We start from the raw sequence: 13,296 nt of genomic DNA, 5'->3' as shown, positions 1-13,296 counted from the left end.
TGCAAGCTACTTTCAATTTGTTTATTTACTTGAATGGAATATATTGGCTCTGCTAAAGAAGTTTTACCTTTAAGATCTGAGTGGAATTTTATAGTAAAAAACTTACTAAATATATATATCAAAGATGACTCTCACATAGAAAGAATTAGGTATTCTGGCACCAACTATATCTTACACAGTCATGTTCTCCTTGACACTTGGTAGAGGAGATATTACTAATGCTGTCTCATAACCTCATACTTAGAAAGAGTAAGAGTTTTGGGTCCCCACTGGGACAGGGCTCACCCTTAAACCAACAAATTGCACATTTACCCAGTTTGGTCTGAGGTACTTGAGGGCCTCGTGTGGTTTTAGGTCTGGGACGTGGACGACGAGGTCTTTGTGGTGCTTTGGTAGTAGCTAAAGAAAGAAAAGACTTATGTTATTCTAAATCTTATGGCTCTGGTTACTGAGGAGAGGTTTTTCCAAAACCTGTTAGATTTTTAAAAGTTCTATGAAACTGTAGTCTAAAATGTTCACTCTTTTTATGCCAACGCATCATTGAGGGTCAATTACTTATTCCAGGCATGAAAATTAGCACTTGTAATCAGATACTCACAGTAGTCCCTCTCTGAGGGAAAAATGAGAAGGAAGACTCAATTCTGGTACAAGGGAAGGGGAGGTTAGGGTCACACTCAGGAAAAGATTTACAATTAAAATTTCAGATTTGGAAAACTTCCTACTTGTCAAATTGGTAATAAAACACAGCATTACTTAAAACATCAACAAAGAAGCAAACATACCATGCAAATAGTTTTTTTAAAAAAAATCTAGACATGTAGAAGATGTGCAAAGGAACTTAAGAGTAGTTGTTATTGCTCATCAGCTTGGAGAAAAAAGAGATCCAAATTTGTTTTCACCTCAGCTTTAACACAGAACACCGTTCAACAAAGCACAAGTCCATGTGATCATTTCAAATGCACCACATGGCAGGTAAATCTTTTTGAACTGAGCTCATGCTTGCTCTCATAAAAACAACAGGACACTTTTTTAAAGAGGCTTCAGCACTCTTCAGATGAAGGAAGTGATTGAATTGCAGTAGAGGATGATGATGTCTTTTTGTGAAAGAAGAAAAGCCCATGATGGGGATGGAGACTGAATGGACTGCACGAGGAGCAATGAAAGGCCTAGGAGAGCGGCGCAGAGTCATTACCTAGTGTGCTGCCAGATGTCTCAGTTGTAAAAGTAACAGGTTCAAGGTCTGTAACAGGAACTGAAGTAATAAACAAAAGAGAGGTTTGTTGTTTTTTTTAAATAAAGTATGAATAGCTACAACATTCATGTCAAAATGAATCTTGTCAGCGTAATACTACCTCTAGAATACTTTTTAAAATTTCTGAATGAAGGGTGTTATGGACTGAATTGTATCCCCTGGAAATTCATATGTTGAGGTCCTAAATCCCAGTGTGACTATGTATGGAGCTAGGGCCTTTAAAGATGCAGTTAAGCTTAAATGAGGTCGTAAGAATGGGACCAGAAGCCAGTAGGACTGCTGTCCTTATAAGAAGAGGGAGAGACACAGGGAAGCTTTCACACACAGAGAAGGCCGTATGAAGACACAAGCCAAGGAGAAAGGCTCCAGGACATATTAAACCCGCTGATACCTTGACCTTAGACTTCCAGCCTCAAGAGCTGTTGTCTAAGCCACCCAGTCTGTGGAATTGTGTTATGGCAGCCCCATCAGACTAACAGAAAGGGGAAATCAATTGTTGTGCTCATACTTGACCAAACTGTAGTTAGGGACTTCTTCATCTCATGAGATAGCCATTACCTTTGGTCTCTGTTTAGCAGCACAAGAGGGAAACAGTTCTTGTAATTAGTAATTATCTGCTTCTAATTATCTCCATCTGCTCTGGTAGACTTTAGGACATTCTTAGGTATTTAGTAAATATGTTTCTAACAATCCTCAAAAACATGTGAAAAACTAACATGTACTTTTGTGGATGCTGAATAAAGAAACTGTCTACTATGTTATCAAATTATGGTTGCAGAAAAAGTTCCTAAATAACCAAGCAACCATTACACAAATAGCCCAAAATGGCACTGATAATATTGCTGAGAACTCAGTTCTGGAAAGATCTTGTGACTTCTGTCCAAAGAAGAAGACTAGATAAGGGGCAGCCGCTTAGTCCATGGATCCAGTAAAGCACCTGTCCACTCTCAGCACAGGGAAAACTATCCAAGTGTGGGAAGAAGAGATATCATGATGCTCATTAAGAATAATACTAGTCTTAGCCAACCTCGCATGGTGTCATTCAAGTGCATCATCCCCCCACAAAATGCTTTATTTGTCACATAGAAAAAGCAGGATCTCTGCTCCCTCTGGTTGCCTCTATGTATATCCTTTTTTTCATCTTTGTTCACTCTCACTTACCCACTTGTGCCAATTCTAATGTGACAGCAAGACCCAAACTCCTTCTCTGCTCTACTGAAGCCCACATTGATTTTTAACTTTTTAAAGATCTGCCATGCAAGTATGAGATGAAAGAATTTGGGTTCCCTCCACCAACAACTAAGGAAGAACTATAGATCCAAAGTACCCATTTTGTATTACACACTGCCCGTTAAAAAAGCGTCGCTATAACAAATCTATACTTAATGTTTGTGTACCTAAGAAAAATCTTGAATTTGCAAAAATACTCTGCACTGTTCTCATTCTCTTGGATGTTCACATAGGAAAAATGTTTGTGCTCAACTAGCCTGCAGACTGAGAAGCAAACCTGTCTCTTACTACCCAGACTTGGAGAGAAGATTGTGTACCTTCCAAACAAGAACTCCTTGCCAGCTCTGAAGGCACATGGACTCTTCATAGTTTCCTCACTAGGAGGTAAATAGGTTTCCATTTTCAACCAGTGGCAGGCTACCACACTCCTTAAGTCAAGAACCCTTTTGTTTTACTTTTGTCTGGTATAACCTCCACTGCATCTGGACATGAAGTAGTTTTAAGTTTGTATTGTGAATGACGTGTCTATTGGGATGTTTGGGGAAGTAGAAAAAGATAAACTTGTTACTTTAAAGCTTATGCTTCTGAAAATCACAGGTTTTTGAAAAACCCTTCAAGTTTTCCAAAGCTTGATAGTTTTTCTTCAGTTTCAAGAAATGGATCTGTCTAGGGTGAAAATTTTGCCCTGACCATGTGATTATATCTTCCTTTGTTATTGATGATACTTTGGGGGAAAAGCTGATACATAAATGAAAGTAATAATTCAGATAGTCAAGATATGTAGTTTTATCACATTCTCCTAGACTGCATTAAAAAGATTGAGTCATTTCTAAACTATGGTGGAGAGTAAGGGGGAGTCAGATTCAACTTAAGGATGAGGCTTACTATTTAAACTTATTAGCCTTGATCACGTTACCTGGTAGAAAATTCACTACAAACATATCACACAAATGTTAAAACAATAACAACAACAACAAAACAGGCAGATAAAAAAGGCAGGTGTACAAAGGATGTATAAAGGAACTTCCGTATCACAGCCTGGTTAGCATAGATCAGGATCAGGCACTCTAATAAATACATGAAATTTACCTTAACAAAGAACTCTGGTTGAGCTAAAAACATACACTGGCATGAAAAAAAATTTAAATATGTTACAGGATAGGAAGATATCCCAAACTAGATCCAGTCATGGCTCTCTTTAGAACCAGAGGTAACTTGCTTTATGCATGTTTTTCTCACAATATAAAGAATGTAACTAAATGGCAACAGAGTGGAATGAGCAGAAGTTTGACAATGAGTAGGGAAAGCTCTTGCTAAAGGTCAGAAAGTGGCGTTACCGAATGCTGTCTTCGGAGTCTCTTTTATAGGAGTAACTGGTTCAAAGACTATAGCAGGAACTGACCAAAAATAACAATAAAAAAGAAATGTTAAGCATTTATACAGTCTCAGAGGGATATGATTTATCTGCACTCAGTTCAGTTCAGTCGTTCTGTTGAGTCCGACTCTTTGCGATCCCATGGACTGCAGCACGCCAGGCTTCCCTGTGTCCATCACCAACTCCCACGGCTTGCTCAAACTCATGTCTATCGAGTCGGTGATGCCATCCAACCTCTCATCCTCTGTTGCCCCTTCTTCTCCTGCCTTCAATCTTTCCCAGCACTCAGGTACCAGTTTACCACTCAGGAAGGATTGTCTTTGTAATCAGATAACTGTCCCTGAAAAGTGCCTGTGAAATTTCTCATTCTGTGATGATCCTAGTCTAGGTGCCAAAGTAGACTGTACCCATCTTGCTAAAACTGATCTTTGGAAAGAAACCACAAGCTTTGCCCAACTGGAGTACTTAAAAGAGAAGATAAAGGGCAGCCATTCAGTCTGTGGTTTAGCTGTATCCTTTGTCATGTGCCTGGGGAAAGCCTCCCATACTGATGATTCTTACATGAAACTCAAACTCCAAAGTCCAGCAGTGAAAAATCCTTTCAGCTGGCCCTATGAGCCCATTTAGTATAACAGCAGCTTCAGTATAATGTTCTGATCAGCACTTAGAAGCCTCTGTCTCCTCTCACTGGTCTCTACACATCCTGCCTTTCTGAACTTCTTCGTTCCCTGCTCCCTAGTCATCCAACTCTGTAACAGTTTGAATGCTCAAGTCCTTCTTAACTACTCTGGTCCACTCTGATTGTTTCTTTAAATTACACGTTGACAAACTATGGCCCATAGGCCAAATCTTGCCCATAGGTTGCTTTCATACAGCCCGTTTCCATTTTTAAGTGGTTGTAAGAAAAAGGAAAATAGATATCAGAGACTAGTGGGACCACAAAGCCCCCAGTATTTAATAAGTTGTTTTTTATAGAAAATACTACCAACTCCTGCCTGGATGTGTACTATAAATCATACAAGCTAGACAGTTACCAAGAAATAATCTATTTGTCCAAGTATATGTTTGTTGCACAGGTGTTTCAGTCCACTACACACATTCAATATATAAAGGATGAATAGCATCGAATGATAAGTCAATGAAACAGACATTTAGAGAGAAGATTCTAATTCACAAAGAGGAAGGGATTCAGCTACCACCTAAGACCCATCCAGCTATGCTCTGCTTGCCTACTCTGGGGTGAAAGCGGCTGCTGATCCCGACTTGCCCCTTCACTTTCTCTAGACTCCACAGGGATGGGCTCCAGGATTCCTCAACCAGGATCTACACATTTACCTGAGTCCTGAGGTGCTTCAGGACTCTGTGTGGTTTTAGATTTGGGATGGGGATGAATTCTCTGAAGTACTTTGGGAGCTAAAGGAAGAAAACTTCAGGTTAATAGAGTGGTTTGAGTTCCAGAAGCTGTGGATAGGATTATACTTGCTATAATTTCTTGAGTTTCACGACATTTTTCTTTTGACTTTGAAATATTTTTCACTATTTTGATTATTGCCTCTATTTATCAATTATTATTATGAAAAAAAATCACATAGAAACATTAGTTGATATATCAAGGAGATCCTCAAAAGTGATTTCTAAATGAAAAAAAGTTCCCAAAACCTACTGTATTATGGTGATGGTGGGAGAGGGATAGGGTGACTTTATACTAACAATGGGACACATAATTTCAATTTACTGGCCTTGGGCATATTTTCTATATCACTCCTTACTGAAAAAAAGACCATACCATTGCCTAAAATGACAACATAAAATCACACAGGTCATAAAAATGTAAAAATTTAGATCTGGGCAAGAATTACATCACACCATAACAGTTGTGACAATGTACTCGCTTGGATCAAGAAGAGATACCCCGCTTGCAACCCCACCGATTGTGTTTGAAACTCAGTAATACAGAATGTGATTAAAAGGTTACATGGGGATGAGATGCTACAAATTCAAACCCATTGCCTTAAGCATATATACATACTAAGCTAAGTTAATACTTGACTGTCTCAGTAACAAATGAGTTGTTTTAAGACTCCAATATATTGAGAAATAATTGAACGACAATAGAGAATGAGAGGAGTCTTGTGAAGCAGGAGAAGCTGAGGTTATGACGGTGATGAAATGGGTTTCAAATGAGCAGAAGCAGATGCTGATGGACATAGTGGATCATTACCTACTGTTGTTCCTGGAGCTTCGGTCCTAAGACTGACTTGTTCAGGGATTGTGGCAGGAACTGATCAAAAGTAATAAAAGAAATCAAAGAGATTTTTGTGAATGCATGAAATGTCAGAAAGTTCATCTTACCAGTAAAAATAATGCTTTGAAGGGGGGAGAGGGAGGGAAAGGATGGATTACACAGAAAGTTAACATAAAAGGCAGGAATTATAGGGGTGGGAGGTGAGAGGTGGAGGCAGTGTGGAGTAGGGGGTCACACCTGGGTCTGTCCAACGCACACAGAACAGACAGCCAGAAAGAAACTGAGACATACCCCCTAAGAGACTAAGTCCTTAATGAAAACAGTGGCATTTAATAAACAAAGGAACAACCTTTCAGCTTGTGATATCATATTAAATTAGGTATCTTCAGTTCTAAGAACAGAAAAGGCATGGTCCTGTGTAGAAATAGGGATCACTGAAGCCCATTGGATCAAATTTAAGCTCTTGAGTAGACACCCTAGTCCCCTTTAGTTCATTCTATGGGTATAGTCAAGGGAATGTATGAATAAGTCATCTTCTATCTGGTCACCAGCTTCATTCAGTACATTTCCTGTTTTCAGCCTTTGTCTTCTCAGCCTTCCACTCATCCAAATTCTGTTCTGATGTTTCCCCTAATTATCCTGGATCTCATTCTGTTCCAAGTATTTACATTTCCAGCATACAGCATTTGTACTATTTGAGAAATTATTTTACATTTGTATACACACTGCCTTATGTTATTTTCTATCTTTTTATGCAGGAACAGCTTTTGTTTACATATATACAAACAGCTTTCGTTTACAAAATAATTGGGAAATAATACAGAATTACTACTTCTGATGTGTCTCGCAGTTGCTAATACAGTTACAGGGATGTGGAAGGGATTAATAATAAGAGTAGCTTCCACTCTTAAGAGATATGTAAGACATGTACCAATTATGTGCACAGAATTCAGGGTTCCAACTGGGATGGAATGTTTGGACTCCTTAAACCAGAAATCACATATTTACCCAGTTTAGTCTGAGGTACTTCTGGATGGGGCGTGGTTTTAGGTTTGCGACGTGGACCACGGGGTCTTTTTGTTGTTGTTGTTGGAACTGAAGGAAGAAAATCTAGGATTAATATAGTGCTGATGGCTCCATTAACTCTGAATAGAATGATATAACCAGGCTCTATGCTTTCTAAAATTTACCAGAGTTTCTTTGAGTGGAGACAACTTTGTTATTTTAGTTTGAAATTTTCTCCTTTAACAGATTAACAGGTTTTCTTTTATAACTGAGAATTCTCTAGAGATTAAAAATTATATTACAGTTATGTTTAAGAAATGAAGATGAGGAATTATCATTTCCTTGAAACCATCTCTAATGAGAAATCATGCTTAACTGTGATGGTATGTAAGAAGTTCACACCATCCTGTACTATCCTCTTATAATTTAAAACAATTAGGTTTGGGCAAGTTTTCCACTTGATAATTTACTAGAATAATGACACAAAATTAGATGAAGCATTAATAAAATAAAACAAAAGTCATGTAACTCTTGAACTATAGAAAGTAAAATGCTTAAAGAAACTTCATGGTATAATAATTGACACTCTGTTGGTGGTCTAAATAAAGGATACATGGAAAATCACATTTGGACCCCAGTTCTAACAAACAGCACAGTGTAAACAGAGACTCAGATTGATATGATGCAATTACAATCTGGGAGATGGAGTCAATAGCTGTCTTAAAGTTTACACACATTAATGTTAGAAAGAAGGCCTTTTGTACTGTAAGATGAATACAGCAATAGGATGACAACAAATTATGACATCATCATCTCTATAGCACCACAGATAAGTCTGAAAATGAGTAAAGAAAACACATCGTAAAGGGTATAAAGGATCATTACCTAAAGATGTCCCAGGAGTAATAGGTTCAAAGTCTGTAGCAAGAAATGATCAAAATAATAATAAAAAAAGAAATGTTAAACGCATAAGAAAAGTCACCAAGCTCTCTTGAAAATGAAATTTACCAGGGTAGCATTGGTTCTACTGCCAGAAAGCAAAATTTTTAAAGTTCTGAGGTGAGGGTACAAAGATACATGATGTTATGAAATCTCCATATAGTTACCTACAAGTGTTGCTTTTATAGTACCTTACAATACAGTAGAAGACTCTGCTTAGAGAAATCTTTAGGTATCTAATAACATTATGGTTAACAATTATGGGAAAATAATGTGAAAGTATAATTTTAAACACTATATATTGGAAAACAAACAATTAGAATCTATGTCATGATAGATACAATTGTTGATATATTGGTAATGAATAACCAAAATAGGCAAGGCTCTTTTTTATTGAGAGTCCACTTTGGAAAAAGGCCAAGACCTCTGTCCAAACAAAGGCCTATAAAAGAGCAAGACACAAAAGGTCATTCAGTCTGAGAAACATGTCAATGCATCTCTCTGACCCAGGGAGGATAGGAGAGTATCCTGCAGTTACATAGCTCAAATCTAGTCACTGAAGTCAGGCATTCAAGGGCCTCTTCATGGACCCACTAAAAAGTAGCATCGCTGTCCACAATTTCTGAGCACCAGCCAAGTAAACATTGTTTTCCTCCTTTCTCACAATCAAGTTCTCCTTTAAGTCCTATCTTTCTGCTGTCACCCACACATATGGTATCTTCTTTCTTCTGTTTATGGTATTCCTCCTCATTCCTCCAACAAATCTACAAACTATACACATTTCAAGGTCCATGTTACACTCATCAGCCCATGGATCTTTCACTTCTCTAAGAATAAACTATGTGTCTAACAGTTGGTAAAACTCAGTAAGTAAGTTGCTTTGCCCATATTCCTTTCTATCCATTTATGAACAATTTCACACAAGAGCAGCATCCGCACTCAATGAAGCCAAGTCGTTTGTTTTTTTCTAAACTATGCCTCACAATGCTAATGTGGTGATTCATCAAATAAGAGAATAACTGGACTAAATAGGTTAGATACTCAATTAGGTAAGTTTTTGCTGAGCCAGAGTGAAAGAGAAAATGTAATCGAATGGTGAGAGAAGCAAATAAAATACAAGGTACCAAGAAGGTCCTAAGAAGCATGAGGAAGTCACTCATCCTGACTAGAGCATTTGTAACTTGGGCACCATCCTGAAGGATCACAGGGTTACTAGGCAGCGAGTAATTACACTCCTATCACAGTATCACAACTAACAGGGGTCCATAGGCACCAGGAACCACATATTTACCTAGTTTGGTCTGAGGTGTCTCGGGTCTTGGCGTGGTTTTATGTTTGGGACGTGGACGTGGACGGCGTGTTCTTGCTCTTTGTGATGTTTTTGGAGCTGAAGAAAAGAAACTGGTTAATGCTGTCTTGTGACTTCAGAGAAAAAGGATTATTCATGGCTGTAGGTTTTCTAAAATTGTGCTAGATTTTCTTGAGTCTTGAGAAATTTGTCTCTCTGGTTTGAAACTTTTTCATCTACATGCAAAAAAATTTGTGGGCGTGTCTGCTGACAGTTCTTTTGAGAAAGAACATATAACCTTATTTTAATTATTTAATTTACTATTATTGCTGGTACCAAATTTTCAAAAAGGACCCTGATCCAAGGGAAATCAGAAGTATAACATTCTGTACCACATTAGAGAGGGGCCCAGACTCTCCTGCTTTGTGTTATATTTAGAAATTAGTTGGTCTAGAAATTAATTTGGATTATACTTAGAAATTACTTGGTTTAGGCATATATATGATATCATAAAACATCTTTCTGTTGCTGGCCATAGAATTATATCTGATATTTATAAGGCATGCATGCTCAGTCATGTTCGATTCTTTGTGACACCATGGACTGAAGCCTGCCAGGCTCCTCTGTCCATGGAATTCTCCAGGCAAGAATATTGGAGTGGGTGCCATTTCCTTCTCCAGGGGATCTTCCCGACCCAGGGATCAAACCCGTGTATCCTGCATCTCCTGCCTTGGTAGGCAAATTCTTTACCATTGAGCCACCTGGGAAGCCATGTTTATAGGGAAGAGACTCCTAACTGTATTTGGAATCCAGCAGAACCATAGGCTCTGTAAAGTTTTAGGAAAGCTGGATAATATGGGTGATAGATATTTTGCACTAGCTTCATACCAGCTTATATTCTAACCAAGTGACCTATTTTAAACATCTTCAATACATTCAAAATGAAGAATGGAGTTGAGTGACAAAAAGGGATGATAAAAGAATCTTGTAAAAGAGAAAACCCTTTGATCAAGATGATAATGGAATAGAGTGGACAATGAGCAGAAAATGTTCTTGCTTAAAAGACACAAAAGATCATTACCTAATGTTGTCCGAGGAGACTCAGTTCTCAGAGTTACAGGTTCAATCTCTGTGGCAGGAACTGACCAAAAGCAATTCAATAAACAATGGAGATTTAAGAAATATGGGAAAAGAAAGAAAATTATCTTGAAAATAAATCCTTTTAATCTTTTAATATTGAAAAAGAATTTATGAAAAACAGTATTTTTTCTGTAATAACTAGCTGTACTCTGGTACCCATTTATCTCACAAATAGCTGTACCCCCTTGCACTTGTTTCTCTATGAGGCCAATGAAAAGTGTTTTTTCATGGGGGGTTTAATTATATGATTACAGCTATACTGGAAACTTGGCTCCAAAAAATCTTTTGTCTGATACAAAATTTTTAAATTACTTATTTTTAAATTAAATTACGTATTTTTAAATTACTCTTAAAAATCATTATGAAAACTTGTGTTAGTATTTGACAGTTTTCACCACCTTTACTAAATTTTTTTTTTGAGAAATAGTGGCAGCAGTGAGAATTTTTAAAAACGTTCTTAATCAGTCTGTTTATTGGATATTTGTGACACACAGGCAAAAGATAAGCTTATGCCTTTTCTCCACAATAAAGGTGATACTCTTTCTTGCAACTTGTCCTTATTTATTCTTTTATTTCAAATGGATACTTGGGAGATAACTATTCAAGTGAGGAACAGAGATGATTAAGAAAAAAGTCTGAAAAGTAATCTAAACTTTTTATCTGAATAAACAGGATTCCTATAATTCTATAATATTCTGTAATGATTGAATTATGCATCGAAACAAAATTTAGATTTATGACTCCTTGGTTTTAAATTAGTGTCTCTATTTTTAATTAAGTCCAGAAAATTAAATATAAAATTAAAAATATCTTATCACCAACTCTCTGTAACACAGCATAGAGTAATCTTAAGCCACATCTGAAAACATCTTCTGAACTAACAGAAAGCACGGTGGTATCCAGAGGTGAAGGAAGGGGAGGACTACAACGCAAAACAATATTCAAAGCTGACTGCCCTCAAACAAAAAAGGAAAATCCCTGTTTTGTTTGGAATTCAACACCACAAGATGAAATTATCAAGAGAAAGGTCCAGTTACAATGGAACAGTGTGAAATCACAAAAGAAAGGACTTCTGCAACACAGAGATGATTACGTATTCTTTTTCAAGCCCCAAGCAGCTTTTTCATTACTTCTCTCCCACATCATAAATTATACACATACAAAAGCAGAGATTTCAACAATGTCCTGGTTTGAAGGATGCACAGAGAGAGCATCTGTGACTCTTGCCAACATCAAGTGCTGCAAGCAATCTATCTCTGAAAGTGATCAAAGAACGATTCACATTCAGGAGTAACAAGCTGAGCTGTAGATGTAAGAATACCTAATGATATGAAAAAGGTTCCTGTTGAAAATAGCAAACAGTTTTAGGGAATGAATGAAAATGTGGATGAATGACCACTGTTTACACAAGACACTACAGATAGTGACAGAGATGAGAGGGGTGAGTTCAGAGAAACAATGACCAAAAGGGAAGACATCCATCATTACCTATGCTTGTGGACAGCGCTTTGGTCTCAGATGTAACAGGCTCAAAAACTGCACCATAAAAAAATAAACAGGTATAAGTAACAAAAGTAAGGAAGGCTAGACTTTTAGGTTCTCACTGATGCTTAATTCATAGGATAGAGAAACTGGTTTATTCTAAGTTGATATAAGTTGCCTTCTTGATAGACTTATTTATTATGGGAGATGTTCTCTTAGTAAATTAGAATTTTCTACTAACTGGAATCTTAGGAGAAAACTTCAATTGAAAAACAATTGAATTTTCAGAACTGTTATATAGTATCTTTTTATTTGGTAGAAAATCAATTAATAGGTACCATTTAAAATGTAAGGTATTTTAGAGAAAGTCGATCTCCATGTGACTGTAAAGGAAGAACACAAGATCAGCCTCCCTAGTGGTTGCTGCTGAAACCACTCTTGAAAATGTTCCACATAAAGAAAAACAAGCTTTCACTACAAACACAAACTGAGAAAACAAAGCCTGAAAGTGCTTTAAGAAAAATGGGATCTGTTAGATAATCATATGTAAAATTTTGTCTGTTGTTTAGTCACTAAGTCATAGAGTCCTATTCTTTTGCAAACTCATAGACTGTAGACTGCCAGGCTCCTCTGTCCAGAGGATTTCCCAGGCAAGAATACTGGAGTGGGTTGCCATTTCCTTTTCCAGGGGATCTTCCCAACCCAGGGATGGAACCCAAGTCTCTTGCTTGGCAAGTGGATTCTTTACCACTGAGTCACCATGGAAGCCCAGACAATCCGTTATAAAATTTACTAATTTCCCAAACATTGATTTGTTCATTTAACATATGAAATGAACAAAGTAGCCACATCTGTGTGGCTACTTTGAGAAGAATGAACAAAGAAATCATGGTATTTAGGTCTCTATGCTTTACAACATGACAAATTGTAAGCATTCTCAGCAACATCCCCAAAGAAAAAGCATCTTAAGTCAAAGCATTGGAAATTGTGTTTACCGGATGTAGGTGGTGGCGTATCTGGTTTTGCTGTGGGTTTAGAAAGCAATTGCTTTGCTGGTTTTGAATCTGAAGAAAAAAGGGCTATAATTAGAGTCATGGCAGAGCTGTGAATGTGATCAGTGTTACTTACACACTGTTTTCCTAATGATAGATCAAGGTACTGGAAGTAGGGATTACCTGAGGTACATCTGGTCTACGTGTAGTTTTAGGCATTTTGGGTCATTTTGATGCTTAAGAGAAAGGTATTAAAAATTAGCATAATGCTTATGACTGTAACTGTCATAATTAAGGACACATGCTCGAGCAAAGAAATTATATAAACTTAGTGACTATATAACAAAA

General features: G+C 37.3%; 1 protein-coding gene across 8 annotated transcripts in view; it reads right to left on the bottom strand.

Moving 5' to 3' along the window:
• The window catches only part of ABI3BP (ABI family member 3 binding protein), a 286,699-nt gene that overhangs the window by 104,596 nt on the left and 168,807 nt on the right, over positions 1-13,296 (bottom strand). For 3 of the 8 annotated variants that reach the window (XM_081572436.1, XM_081572437.1, XM_081572438.1), the window contains 10 exons: positions 12,952-13,020; positions 11,963-12,010; positions 10,416-10,475; positions 9,338-9,433; positions 7,993-8,025; positions 7,111-7,197; positions 6,079-6,138; positions 3,820-3,879; positions 1,193-1,252; positions 313-399 (listed from right to left, as the gene is read on the bottom strand). The exons of 2 other annotated variants lie outside the window; for them this stretch is intronic. In XM_081572436.1, the coding sequence (XP_081428562.1) occupies positions 313-399; positions 1,193-1,252; positions 3,820-3,879; positions 6,079-6,138; positions 7,111-7,197; positions 7,993-8,025; positions 9,338-9,433; positions 10,416-10,475; positions 11,963-12,010; positions 12,952-13,020 (660 nt within the window). The remainder of the gene's footprint in view (positions 1-312; positions 400-1,192; positions 1,253-3,819; positions 3,880-6,078; positions 6,139-7,110; positions 7,198-7,992; positions 8,026-9,337; positions 9,434-10,415; positions 10,476-11,962; positions 12,011-12,951; positions 13,021-13,296) is intronic. 3 more of the 8 variants (XM_081572439.1, XM_081572440.1, XM_081572441.1) reach the window with 3 other exon arrangements.

The sequence above is a fragment of the Giraffa tippelskirchi genome, chromosome 2 (genome assembly GCF_054371585.1).
Source record: "Giraffa tippelskirchi isolate mGirTip1 chromosome 2, T2T-mGirTip1v1.2.pri, whole genome shotgun sequence".
In the NCBI taxonomy this organism is placed as follows: Eukaryota; Metazoa; Chordata; class Mammalia; order Artiodactyla; family Giraffidae; genus Giraffa; species Giraffa tippelskirchi.
Note: the sequence above shows the minus strand (reverse complement) of the source record. Positions and strands in the feature narration are given on the sequence as shown.